The 14,458-nt window shown below is 28.3% G+C and overlaps 1 protein-coding gene across 1 annotated transcript; it reads right to left on the bottom strand.

The window, feature by feature from the left end:
• Positions 283–2,472, bottom strand: LOC109345539 (transcription factor MYB108-like). The gene is made up of 3 exons (XM_019584601.1): positions 2,191–2,472; positions 1,541–1,670; positions 283–1,285 (listed from the first exon to the last, which is right to left on the bottom strand). The coding sequence occupies exons 1-3, from the start codon at positions 2,357–2,359 to the stop codon at positions 595–597; spliced, it is 990 nt and encodes a 329-aa protein (XP_019440146.1). The 5' UTR covers positions 2,360–2,472; the 3' UTR covers positions 283–594.

Raw genomic sequence — 14,458 nt, 5'->3', positions numbered from 1 at the left:
ATATAATAACACTTGTAATAGGGACTAGACAAAGAAGGAAAAAAGGGGTGGGGTGTGTGTGTGGAATCAATTATGCACATAAATGTCTTCCAATTATTATTAATTTAATGTAGTATCATCATATGCATCTATTATGCACTCACTACTATACTAGTCACTAGCTAGGGATATGAATTAAGATGAGAATCAAAATCAAAGTGTAATGTTTAATTAATTTAGGACAAAATTAAAATACTATTTGTTCTCGTAGTTTTTGAATTTTCTACTTGAACAAAAAAAGTATAATAATTTCAAAGAATGAAATCTTATATAAAGAAGCTCAAATTACAAATATTTAATACCAACACCCCACTAAAATAAGGAAAATTAAAGAACATGAAAAAAGAAAAAAGCTACAAACAGAAAGTAATTCACATTTCCTTCTATATGCTCTTATAATATACTCCTGAGTTTAAAATCTATGTTCAACGTAGATCCTATGGGTGCCCTACGTACATATGAATTTATTCTATGAAATTTCTCTTTAATTAATTCTACTTTCATCTGTAAATTTCACAATGCCCTCTCACTTTTTCATCACCCTATGATCATGTTTCACATGTTGTCATTAAATTGTTGTAACATGTTTTCAAAACTCCAGAAATTGTTGAATGTGTCCCCATTCTGAATCCACTGGTTGTTTGGTTCCATAGCTTGGAAATCCATCTCTTGGGAGCATAATCCTGATGGGCTTGTAATGCAATCTAAGAAGTTTACTTGATGATCTTGTTGTTGTTGATAACCAAGATTAGGGTTATTGTTGCTACTACCAAGTAGTACGTTGTAGTAATCATGATTTATGTCCGAGACCGGTGACACATAGGTTCCAAAAGAGTCTGATGAGGTGCCTGCACTACTGTTCTCTGTGGTATAGCTTTGTTTAACTTGTGAACAACCAAAGTTGTTGTTCATAATTGATGGAGATAACATCATGTTCCCTTCATTATGAACCTCAAAATTGTTATTGTTAAGGTTGTTGTATGTGATGTTGTTGTTGTTGTTGGTGACATTTCTAGTAATGGCAGATGGGGTTGATGAATCAGTAGTTGTGGTTGTGGTTGTAGCTGCCGCGGCTTGGATGCGCTCTACCAACCTTGGCATCCATAGATAGCGCATGGCATCCTTGAATTGTTTGCTATTCACATCACATTTAAGTTGTTTAGCATGCTTTTGGACACGAGTTCTCCAGTAGTTCTTGATCTCGTTGTCTGTTCTTCCTGGCAAATATTGAGCAATTTTGGACCACCTAATTGCAATCATCAAATGAAATGAGTTAGATTATATGTAAAAAATAATCAAGATCTCGAAATTGTAATAATAAACAATTCAAAACCAAGACATCAAATTATGAAATACAATGTCCAAATAATACAATTGAAAAAATATACACAGTATGTGCATCTATAAGAATTTTTTGCACTTGTATAAAAGTGTAATGTCATTATATCTAAAGAATAAAAGTCATATTATTCTAGTATCGTAGCGTGCATATTTTGCTTACCGATTTCCCCAGCGCGCATGGAGCTCAAGAATAAGAAGTTGTTCTTCAAGTGTGATGTTACCACGTCGAACATCAGGACGCAAATAATTCAACCATCTCAATCTGCAGCTCTTGCCGGTTCTTTTGAGTCCTATAGCAAAAGAAAATTACTTAAATTGTTAAAGTTTTTGAGCAAGCAAAATACCACAAATCAGGTAAAAATGAAGAGCACTTTTATTCTCGTGCTACTTTATTTTTATAAAACATGTAATATTTTGGGTTGTGGTTGTATCAATTCATATTCTCTTTCCATTTTCATAAATGGTGGTGCGGCCAAGCAATTATTAACAACCTATAAGTATATATTTTATTTCATGTGATCTCATACCCCACTACACGTACAACTATATGTCATTAAGTTCCTAAAACATGATTCACTATCATGATGCTCTTCACACACAAACATATATTTAAACCGCAAACTTTGGCTTTAATTATGAACCCCAAAATTGATTGGTGATGAAACTACACAAGAACTAAAGAGCTTTCACACCACAAATAATAGAGATGTAGCAAAAAAGAAACTCTAGTGTTGAAGAACATGTTTTTTAAGTATTTTCTAGTAAACTTTAACAATCATAAAATAACACAAAGAAAGAAAAAGAAGTTACCAGCAGAACGAGCAAGTGAGTTCCATCGACCTTCACCATGATTAGCAATGTAATTAATGAGAGCAAGGTCTTCATCAACGGTCCAAGGTCCTCTTCTAAGGTCCATATCCTCTTCTTCACTTTGGATCATGGTGCTTGTGTTGCTTAGTACTCCTCCTTTTACATCCATGAGTAATATATATATAACTCCTTGGTTTTTAAGAGGGTGTAGCTTAATTTGCTATAGTTTTAGTTGAAGGGTGATAAGAATTTGAGAGAGAAGAGAGAAAGAGAGAAAAAGACAGAGGGTTTTGGCTTAGGAAATGGAAGGGTGGGGGCCTTTTATAGATATAGAAGGATTGGGTATTGAAAATGAAGAAATATAAAAGTGATGATGAAAGAGAATTTTAAGTTCAAGTAGTAAAAGATTAATGATTTTATTAAGAAAAGCTTTAATGTGAATGTGGATGATTTTTTTGTCGAGACAGCGTCAATACTTTATGGACACAATTTATTACTAGCGGAAAACATTGATATTAGGGCAACACTTGACTTGGTCTTGATTTTTTTTAAGAATTGAGGATACCTAATTTATCAAAAAATTAGACATAAAAATTAGAATGGTATTGAATAAAATTGTTATCCTCCTACCCATACCTTTGAGTTTTAGCTAATTTTACAAACTACTCTTCTCTTTTCTAATTTATATAGATATATTATACAGATTATTTCCACAAGTGTAATCATTTAAATGCAAAATGGTGATAAATTTAATTAAGTTAAACAAAATATAATATATTATTGTTGAGACAAATTCAAATAGTATATAGGCCAATATCTTTTCATTAATTTTGGTTTGTTATAATCTAGTATAAGAGTACTTTAAACGATATTTCCTTACAATTATTAATAAATCTTGTAACAAGTGAAAATAGTCAAAAAAAAAAAACGTTGAGTCTTACATTATTTTGATTTCTCTCCACAATATCTTATATTTTACTTAACTTAATTACATTTATCACCATTTTTTATTTAAAATATCACATTTATTTTTCATATAGGGATATATAGTTAGTTTAATATATGAATATAAATACAGGTATAATTTGTGTATGTACAAAAAAGAGAGTAATAATTTATATAATTAATTTGATCAAAACTCACATAGTATCGATGTAATTTAGTATAAAATAAATTTTGCCCCTACTCAAATGTGTGATTTTATTTTAAGTTTAATTTCTATTTATCCTTTAAAATACCTTTGCAAACAAAGACAAAATTTGCAATACAAAACTAGAGAGCTAAATGTAGAAAACTTGTGCATTCATGTAAGTTGAAAGTTTACTTATATTTGTTCTTTTAAATCATATTCACCACAATTTCCTAATAAGTTAATTAAAAACTTATAACTTAATTGAAAACATATAAGATAGGCTAGTGAAAGTTGAAAGGTAAAAAAATTGTTAATTGAATTGGAAATATTTTGTAAGTTTAATTGACTTAGTTGTTTAATACTTTAATGGAAGACTAAATGATTGAGATCATAATTCATATCTCTATCCAGCAAAGCTAACTAGACAAAACAATATTTTAAATTTAAGCAACAACCACAATTGTAATCACAATATTATACTTTTAAGAATTCCAAAATAACATAGTAATCACATAAACTATATTTTCCCACAATATGGTAAAAGTAACTTAACCATAATTTAAAATCAATGTTATTAAAGTTGTACCAGTCAATGACTCAGTCAAGGCATAGAGTCAGTGAGTCACTCATTAGATCAGTGACTGATTGACTCGATTCACATTAACAAATCTAAAAAATTCATAATATTAGCTGACATTATTTAATAACTCTATATTCCAAATTTAAAAATATTATCGTGCTTAATTATATAACCAACAAAGAATATTTCACTACTATGAAATGTCGCAAATAAGTTGAAAACATTATCAAACAACATATATATTATGATTTAATTACAACAAAAGTGCAGATAAGTTTAAAATTTAATTAAATAACGAAAGTTTTGGTGTAACATAGGTTAACATATGATAAATATAACTAAAAATAAATTAAAAGTATTTGATTTTTTTCATCTCAAAACAACATTATTTTAGTTATTTTTAAAAAAAATATTTTTTGATTGACAAGGTCGGTCCAATTAGTCCAACCATTCGAGTTACCAATTTTAGACTTAAATCGACTGAGTTAAATCGAGTTAATCTGATTTTGATGCAAACTCATTAGAAGAGAGGTTCAAACTAGTCAGATGTCCGATTCATAGTTAAATCAGTCGAATCGACCATTTCGAACCGAATTTTATAATACTGCTTAAAACACTATATCAGAAAATTAAGACTTTGTACAAAATAAATATATATATTTCCCCTCAAATGATTTGCTCATCTTGGAATTAAATTGGTTTACGGTCTAGTATGCATGATTTTGTGTTCCATTGAGACTTGGTGAGAATCATTAAAATACACTAATGCAATAGACTACAACTAATGAAGCAAATTGTGATACACTGAATTCATACAACTTAACAAGACTACTAGTATATAGGTAAACGGTTATGGTTTAAACCATGCAACTAAATTGAACCATATTATAAAATGTTGTTTGGTTCGGTTTCGGAGTTTGGTTCAATTATTTTTTAAGGAATCATTTATGTTGAGTCTATTTCATGGTTTTAGAAGTTTAGGAACCGAACCACATATTAAAAAATAGATATTAGAAAATTCTTCGTGGCCTAAATTATTAACTTTGTGTGAATTATAGTGTTATATATGTTACTATTTCCTAAATTGCTATATATATGAGATATTTTTTAAATGTCATGATGATTTAGAACATATCTTCTAACTTTCGTGGTAGTGGATTTGAAGCTAACATATACCGTAAATTATTGTACATGTATTGTTATATATGTTATAATTCTGAAATGTAATGTTATATATGATACTTATTGATATATGTTACTAATCGTGAATTATATTGTTATATATTAGTAATAGTATATATGTTACTAATTGTGAATTATACTATTGTATATGTTATCATTCGTTTTTTCCTTCCTAAATTACATAATTGTTATACATGTTACTCACAAACAATTACGAGTTTCAAGTTTTTACTTATAATAGTAATATTATTGTTTTTAATTTTATGGACAAATAATATCTCTTGTAATGAATGCATTTGGAACTCTCAATTGATGCAAAAAAACCATGAAAACCGTGAAACTAAACCAAACCATTCATAAGCAGTTCGATCTGATTCGATTGTTGTAACAAAATTTAATGTTAATTGAGGTAAACCGAACCATATCTTTATATACTATTCTGTCACTAAATTGTACAAAAAAATCAAACTTTTACATCCATACTCACACTATCAATAACATCACATTTAGAATTCTGAGAGATGCTACAAATCAGCAAGATAGGGTTTTCTTTATTTTTAGAAACTTGAAGGAAACAAAGACAATATTATTTTCATTTCTCATTCTTCACATTAAAATCATCTGAAAATGAAATTGCATAAGCCCATATGATCCGTATGAAATTCATGTATACATGTACCGACCATACATCTCTATATAGTTTATAGTTATAGAGGCAGCTACTACCTACAAATAAGTTTAATATATCAAATGATGCCATGAGCTAATAAATCAATTATTAGTGGATTAAAATATAAGTAAGCTTTTCCCTTGTTCTTAGATTAAATTGTGTTGGTGGGAAAGAAATCTGAAGTTAAATTGAATATCCGTGGGTTTTAACTTTTAAATATTGGAGAAACGTGACATAACTCTTACAATATACTATCAATGCAAGCTCCATCAGATTAAAAACAACTTTATATGATTATCTTCTATTCACAATGGAACCTTTTAAATTATATACTATGCCCACGATTCCAGCATACTTTTTCTCAAATTATATAGATTTGAGAAAGCATTTTCTTTGGATAAGGTTGCCCGAAGTCTGAAATAGAAGCTATATGGGTGGAATCTATAGCTTGCATCATCGTGTATGTTGTTTCATTATTAGTTTATTATAGCATAATTATAAGAATCAAAATACTTGTTTTCTTTATTTATACTTGCATTTTGACATGTGTTATTCTCAACCCAGGATGTTTTTAATTCAATAAATTGAATACTATAAATTAATATTTCAATAAATATACTCTACTCATATGTATTAGAAATTGGTATGTACTTCACAAAAAAATAATATTGGGATGCAATATGTTTGGGTTGGTAGTATATGCCGTCAAGTAATATATGTACGGGGGAACAAAAAAAATGAAGTTGCGGATAAAAACTTATACATAGTTTTATAGCATAAAAAAGTTAACATATTTTTTATGCTATATCATATTAATATATTAAGGATTTTACCCACATTATTGTCCTAAAGACATTAGTTAATCAACCAAAAAGTGTAGAGTCAATAACTCAATATAGAAATTAGTGTATTTAATTTCAAGATTCAAGATTTTAAGTTTTCTAATATTAAATATGTACTTTTGATTTCTTATTCATTGTGCTTCCGACAACCAAAACCTATACAATGATAACTAATGTAAGCTATAAATTCCTAGATCCTTACAAACGTTTATATTATATAAAAAATTCTATAATAAAAATGTTGTATCACAATAATATTAAATGAAAGTATAAATTAACGGTTTGTGACCCACTATTTATCCCTATATGATCAGTCACTTTTAGTGTCCCTCCATTGATTCAAGTTTTAAGTTCACTACTTAAAGGTAAAAAATTATATTATTCCCTCTAAATATAATAAGTTTTGATTTTAATTCTTGAAGTTTTTCTTAGTTTTTACTTTCTATTATAGTTCATCCTTTTGGTTTTAGTTTCTTTTGATAATATGTTGACACCACAAATGGTCACATCGAAGAAAATAATATGACACATGCATTATGTAAGTTTAGTCACATGAATAGGAACTAAAATTAAAATTTTGAAATATATAAAAATAAAACAAAAAAAACATTGACTAAAATAAAAGTTCAATAAATTTCTAAGACTATAATTATTTCATTTATAAAATGGTAGAAAATAGGGAGAGAAAAAATATTCATTTACGGTGTAAGGTTCCATTAGATTCCTATGGTTGATGGTTCAATTTCTAGGAGCGATACTTATTCGAAGAGACAACCACGAACCCTGAAAAAGATTAGTTCCTTACCTAAAAAATGTGAACAAATATCATTGATAGTACCAAAAAATATACAATTATAATACAATAAAAGTACATGATATTTTATTGTGGATATTGACAAGATTCAAGCAGCTTCTAGTTTATCTCAATAATGCTTTGTTCATTTTAAAGGGAATGATTAATCCTATGAATTAAAATGACATGCTAGCTAGGTAGGTAGAAGCTTTGTTTGGGGTCCATTTGGATGTTAACCTGAGAGGTACAACAATGGTGGTGGTGGCTACTTCTAGGTGGAGGCTTTGTTGAAATTCCATTAAATGCTCTTAAAAGAAAAATAGGATTCTATGAAGTTGATGGTTCATTGGTTCTTATTCTGCCACAACTAATCTTCTTATTCAACAATATATTGCGTTTAGAAGGTTCTCGATAATTTATGTTACATTTGCACCCACAAAAATAATCCAATCAGAATCAGATTTGTGAAATGCAGAAAATTCATCGAAAGTGAAATCATTATTATTGATTAGAGGCAAGATTAAAAAAACTATAATGTCATTTTATGAATCTCCAAAAAAATATTATGTCATCATTAATTTCTTATTTAGTAGTGTACAAATGATGTCACCAAGGAATATAATTATCCTTTAACAAATGTTGTTGTTTATTACCCATATTATAATTATATATATATATATAAAGAGAATTTTATGAGCCAATAATTTCTATAATATATCACCTAACCCAACGCACTAATGCAATGTGAAATGGGATATCACAGTTAATATCAAAGGAATAGGTTCCTACTCCCCACATGGAAACTAGAATGCAAAAGCAGAATAAAAGAATGAAATAATTAATTAAGTTGGATAATCTTTATCCTTTGATATTTGACACGTACTTCTTTCACACTATTATGAGTTTCATATTTAGAATTCTAACCATATTCAAGCCCCACCAAAAGCCAAACATTTACAGGTTCACGAGCATTATTATAGTAATTTTAATCCCGTTTTGTTTTTTTCTTTCTCAACTATCTTCTACTTGTTTTATTTTTATTTTTCATTGTTAGATAGTTTTTTTCTTCAAACAATGGTTTTGGAATTTCGGCATATTAGTGAAGGACGTGAAGAGGATACCAAAGACAAAATGTAAACAATTAGCATGACAATGCATAAAGTATAGATGACAAGAAAAACCATAGGGATTTATCAAATATGTCCATGCCAATTGTTATAGATTAATGTCATAAAGATTCTTAAGTCGATTTTATCTCTATTAACAAAAGATTCTCTATACAATTGATAAAAATTGAATATCTAATATCATAATTAAATAACTCAAGTGCTTACTAATTATGCTAAATAGTTTTGTTTCTTTTGTAACTTCATTCACATTTTCTCCTTCCAAAATGTCAGAATAAGATACACATAATAATCCCATGTTGAATTTATAATTAATGAGTTGTGCTTCCAAGTATATAAAAATCTATGCAATAATTAATCAAACTTTTGAGAGCACCAATTGCGGTAGAAACTTGTATTTTTAGTAAGAAATATAAATGGCAAAAAGCATAGATGATTACAAGAAGCAAAACCATGTGTAAGCTATGTGAGAAAAAATTCCTGATATTGTTGACCATCTATGTGAACCCCAACTCTTTGTAACTAATATCTTACTTAAGTTTTTTTTGTTTCCCACATGTATCATCGCACTAGAGACAATCATGTCCGAGCTGAGAATATCTACAAGTACATTAGGCTAACTCTCTCAGCGAACATTTTTTCATCTACAATACTCAAACTCGAGACATTGTTTAAGAAGAATTAAACATGTATCACTTGAACTAATGATCGTTGGTAAAATTTTACTGAAGTAATAATTACAAAAGTTTACAAAAATACATTAAATTCATAATTGGATGAGTTATTGGGATCCATGTCACTTGGAATACTTTGGGTTCAATGAGAGTGACACTATCCATAGTTTCATTGTCTTTTAATTTAGTCAAACTATACCCGGTTTTTCAGGGTTCATGGCTTTGACATTTCTCTTTGGACGGTGTCCTACTCACACATAAAATCATCTAACTACATAAGGAAAATAAAAATCTTCTTAAATTGATGCAAAAATTTTATTTTTTCATCCTTTGTATTGTTGTCTTTGACCCAAATTGTTTGTTTTCTTTGCTAATTATGACCCTTTTTGGTCTCCTCAATCTTTTGACCTCTTTGAATTGAGGCAAAGCGTGTGCATTTCTCCCCTCTTAAGAACATAGAAGTATACTTATGTTAGGTATAAAAAAATGTGTTGAAAATTGTATCATACTATGATGAATATTGAACTTAATCCATTGCATTTACACAACTTACTATTGACTTAATTGATGAATGTGATTATACATAAAGTTTGTCATTTCATTTTATGTGATGTCTTGTCGTAAAGTATAATTATGCAAACTAATGTCATAAAATGCATACTACTGACCCATTTTTAAGTTGGCTTATTTTGTGGTAAGACTAATCATGAGTAATAATATGTCAAAGTAGGGTCCTTATTATGGTAGTATATATCAATAAGTCTTGTCAAGACCTTTAAAAAATAACAATAGTGATGAAAAAAACCAGTTGCAAAGGGTGTCAGCCAATGAAAATGTAACTAGGTATTAATAAATATAGAGTAAATTACATTGACACCTCCTGAGTTTTAGTGAAATTATAGAAACCACCCTCACTTTTTTACACCTACACAAAACCCCTAATTTTTACACTTTCGTTACACTGACCACCCCTGCATGAGAAATAAATGTAATTTTTTAAACAAAAAATATGATAAATGCAATTAAGTTAAACAAAATATGATATATTGGGGAGACAGATCCAAATAATATACAAATCAATATATATTTATTATTTTTTGTTACAAAATGCATCAACAATTCCAAAGAGATATTGTTTAAATCACTCTTATACTATATCGAAACGAACCAAAAATGATAAATAGGTATTACCTCATATATTATTTGTACTTGTCTTCATAATATATCATGTTTTGTTTAACTAAATTGCATTTACCACATTTTTCGTTTAAAAAATTACATTATTTCACTTTCAGTGGTGGTCAGTGTAATGAATGTATAAAAATGAGGGGGTTTGTGTATGTGTTAAAAATTGAAGGGTGATTTATGTAATTTCGCTAAAACTCAGGGGTGTCAGTGTAATTTACTCATAAATATATACTAATAAAGTGTTGGTCTAATATTAGATCTTCTTATTTATTAGTCTAATATTAGATCTTCTTATTTATTAATCTAAAATTAGATTCCATATTTATTGGAAGAGCATATCATGAAATAGATTAATTTATCTCTTGATTAAACAAAAAATTACAAAACATGTGGTGGCAAAAAAAATTCCGATGGAAAATTGTCATGGTCACAAATTATCAATTGAAAACATGCGGTCACAATTTTAATTAAAATTGATCACCATTTCTGGTCCATTTAATTTCCAATGCCCGTTATGATGTTGGGACAAGAATGAAAACAAATGATCTCTATTCTAGATACGTGTATGGAACAGTATTCTCGTAAATACCAAAATTGGAAGCTGCTTCTTTCCCTATTTTCATTTCTGCTCTTAGCCCAAAATTGTATAAACAAAGCCGAACTCTATGAATGTCATACTAAGGTCAAAAAATGTCATTTATGCACAAGCACCCTTCTTTTTCTTAATGAATGTTTTCTCCATAAATAAGAATTCAATTCAAGACATTACTTCATAGAAATTAAACATGTATTATAGTTTTTGTAATGGAAAAAAATAAGGCATAGTTGAAAGTGAAAAGATATCATAATTAAATACTTATAAAACAAGTTTAAAACACATTTGGTTAATTAATTAAACTCTCCTTTGATTAAAATAACTAGTATTGCATGTTCAAATACAACATGGCCATGTGTTGAAACGTAGTATGAACAAATCCACATTACATAAAATCCATCAAAAGTGATAAAAGCCGCCAAAGCAAAGCATGAGAGGAGAAAAGGACGACCAAAAATGTCTTGTTCCTTATACGCACGCGTGGTCTTTAGAAATAAATACAGAGAAAAACATGTATATACCAATCGTATAAGAAAATTTTACATTGTCATCATATTATTAATCATTTATATTTTATTATTATTGACTCTGAAATAGAAGTAATACAAATAAATGATAAATAATATGTTAAATATGTATAAATTTTTATACTATATATATATATTACAATCATTAATATTATGGTTATAAAACCAATATTATAAGCCTAAGCGTGAATCTATGTTACCCATAGTCTTTGCCATTTTTAATGTAGCATACGTAACTATGATGATTTCTACTTCTATATTATTATTATTTTGCATAAAATAATTAGTGCTTCCTCTATCGTTTACAAAACACCCCCCTCGTGTGGTCTACCTTGTTGTTTTGTTTCATTGAACACTATACAATTAATCTATTAAAAAGTCCACCACAATGATAATAAATTTTTGCCTTGGTCAATTTAATTTAAACTATACCCTTCTCTATACGTAATTGTTTGATCTCAAATGCCTCAAAATTAGAGGGTATACCATTATCCACTTACCTTTTCACATTTCACCTTAACTATAAGGTGGTATTACTTGATTGGTGGCTATGGCTTCTTGCAACACATGTCTATAGTGCATATGGGGGTGTTGTAGGGGACCATTAAACTTTTGGGTTTCATGGAGGACAAGGGTCATGGTGATTATTATTAAAAAGTTAGTTATCAAATAGATCATGGTTATAGTTCTCAGAATATATGGGATCTACTTATTATATAATATCTTATATTATATATTTTATAAGATATAACTGGGTTGGTATTTCTTCTACTCGTTTCTAATATATTTGCTTATATCATCAAAAAAAAAAATGGTCTTTCATAGATGAATCAAGGTTAAGATCTTAAGCTTAGAAGTGATTGGTAAATATATATAATTTATATATGAAGTAGGTATACATTGTTTTTGTTGGATTTGTTGGGTAGAACTTGAGATTTAGAATCTTCTTGATTTATTATTAGATAAATTGTCCATAGTTACGTTCTCATGTAGAAATTTGACCACTATATATATAAGCTCATTAGTAACAATTAGGTTTGTTGTTTTACTTGGATCTGATGCATGGCCAAGTCACTAAAGGTCATATTCTCATAAAGTTGAATGCTACTATAAGGAATAGGTTAAGAATACAAAAGGGGCAAATATTATAATAAAAAAACATATATGAATTTAATGTATTCAAAAATATGACTCTAAGGTACCAGTTAATATGTACAATCATTCGTCCTTCCTTTTTCATATTATAATAATAATTATCTTATGGTGTTTTAATTATCTCCTTTCTAAACTTCCATAATTGAGAAGTAATCTTAATTAATGACAAGATTTGGAAACAAAAAGAAAAAGGTAGTTTATGAGAAATGACTATAAGGATGACGATAAGAAAGATGGATATAATGACGAACTCAATATGCAACAAAAGAGATAGTGATAAGAGAAACATTGAGAGACAGTGATGTGTGAGACTTAACATTTATGAAGACAAATCTGACTGGGATTTCAAGAAGAAAAAAGTTACCTTGTCTAGATTCAATGGCACCATCAAATTAAGTCCATATTCTTAAAGACAACATGTCTTTAATTTTACTTTGTTTTTAAATGACAATATCATATAGATTCAACAAAATTGTATGTTGATAATCGACTACCTAATATACAATATTCAACTTTTATTCGAATGTATGAGTGACTATATATGGTATCAAGCAGATATAGGTAGGTTTTATCAATGATTAAGATATTAACGTTTTATCAATGAATATGATTTATGATAAAATATTATGATGTCTTTCATAATCGAATAGTATAAAAGTTTGTTGTTTTTGCCTTCTTAAACACAAGTCCTTAGCACTTTTGTGCTTCTTTAATACATTTTCACTTAACAAAAAAAAGTCCTTAATTTAGGATTATATATATAGCATTTTTAGTTTTAATATTCCTGAATTCTGTTGTTGCAATATATCAAAACGAAATTTATTTTAGGGATAAAGCCTTTTTAACCGCATGATATGACTAGAGTGGATATTATACTTAACTTCAAACCCAAACTTAAAGAAATCAACATTTGTGGAAGTTGTAATTGTCCTAATTTTTTACTTCCTCTTTCAAATAAATTTGTTTTCTTCTAATTCATCTTAGCATATTCTCCATTATTCCATGAGTCACTACTTTTTCCCTAGTATTTCTTGGCTCAAGAAGAGTTCAATATTTTCGTCAAATATAAGATTTTATCCTTCTTAAATTATTATTTTTTGGCTTCTTATGCTATGTGTCATCTTGCATGATGTTACATTTCATAGTGCTCTCTCTTTTTTCTATAGATAAAATTAGAGTACATTTTCAATGAACTTGCAAAATTTTGACTAAATCTTTGGACTACGAGAGTAACCTAACTTCTAAATGTACAACTCCATTCATATATTAGTTAATCATTAGAGACTAATATTTTTTGGATAAAGTCTAAGTTTATGGAAATCAATTATCTATTAAACCAATCATATGAGTTTTATTTATTGATATTGTTTTTTATATTATCAAGAATATTTTTTCACCATATGGGTAAAAAACTAATCTCTTCCGAGGTGCGTGATTGCGTCTCCAAATAAGTTCTATTCTTGAAATTAAACTTTTGACTTTTTAGTTTTTTTGATGATCCAGTCGTATCTTACAACACGTCTTCTTGATTTTTTGTGAGTAAATTGAGTTTTCAAAGTTTGAAATTAGTTTATTAAAATGAAGTTGCTTAAGCTTGAATCATCAATTTAAATAAATTAAAATTAAATTTTGGATTTCACTTGTTCAAAAATATGGAACGCATGCTTAGCTTGCTCTTTTAAATAGCTTAAAGTTTTTTCTTGAAGTAGTTTTTGAGCTTATTTATTCATTATTTAGCTAATTGCATGCCATAAGATGAAGTAAAAATAAGAATATTGAAAATATTGTTTGAAAAATAGAATT

This window comes from Lupinus angustifolius, chromosome LG04, assembly GCF_001865875.1.
Source record: "Lupinus angustifolius cultivar Tanjil chromosome LG04, LupAngTanjil_v1.0, whole genome shotgun sequence".
Lineage (NCBI taxonomy): Eukaryota > Viridiplantae > Streptophyta > Magnoliopsida > Fabales > Fabaceae > Lupinus > Lupinus angustifolius.
Note: the sequence above shows the minus strand (reverse complement) of the source record. Positions and strands in the feature narration are given on the sequence as shown.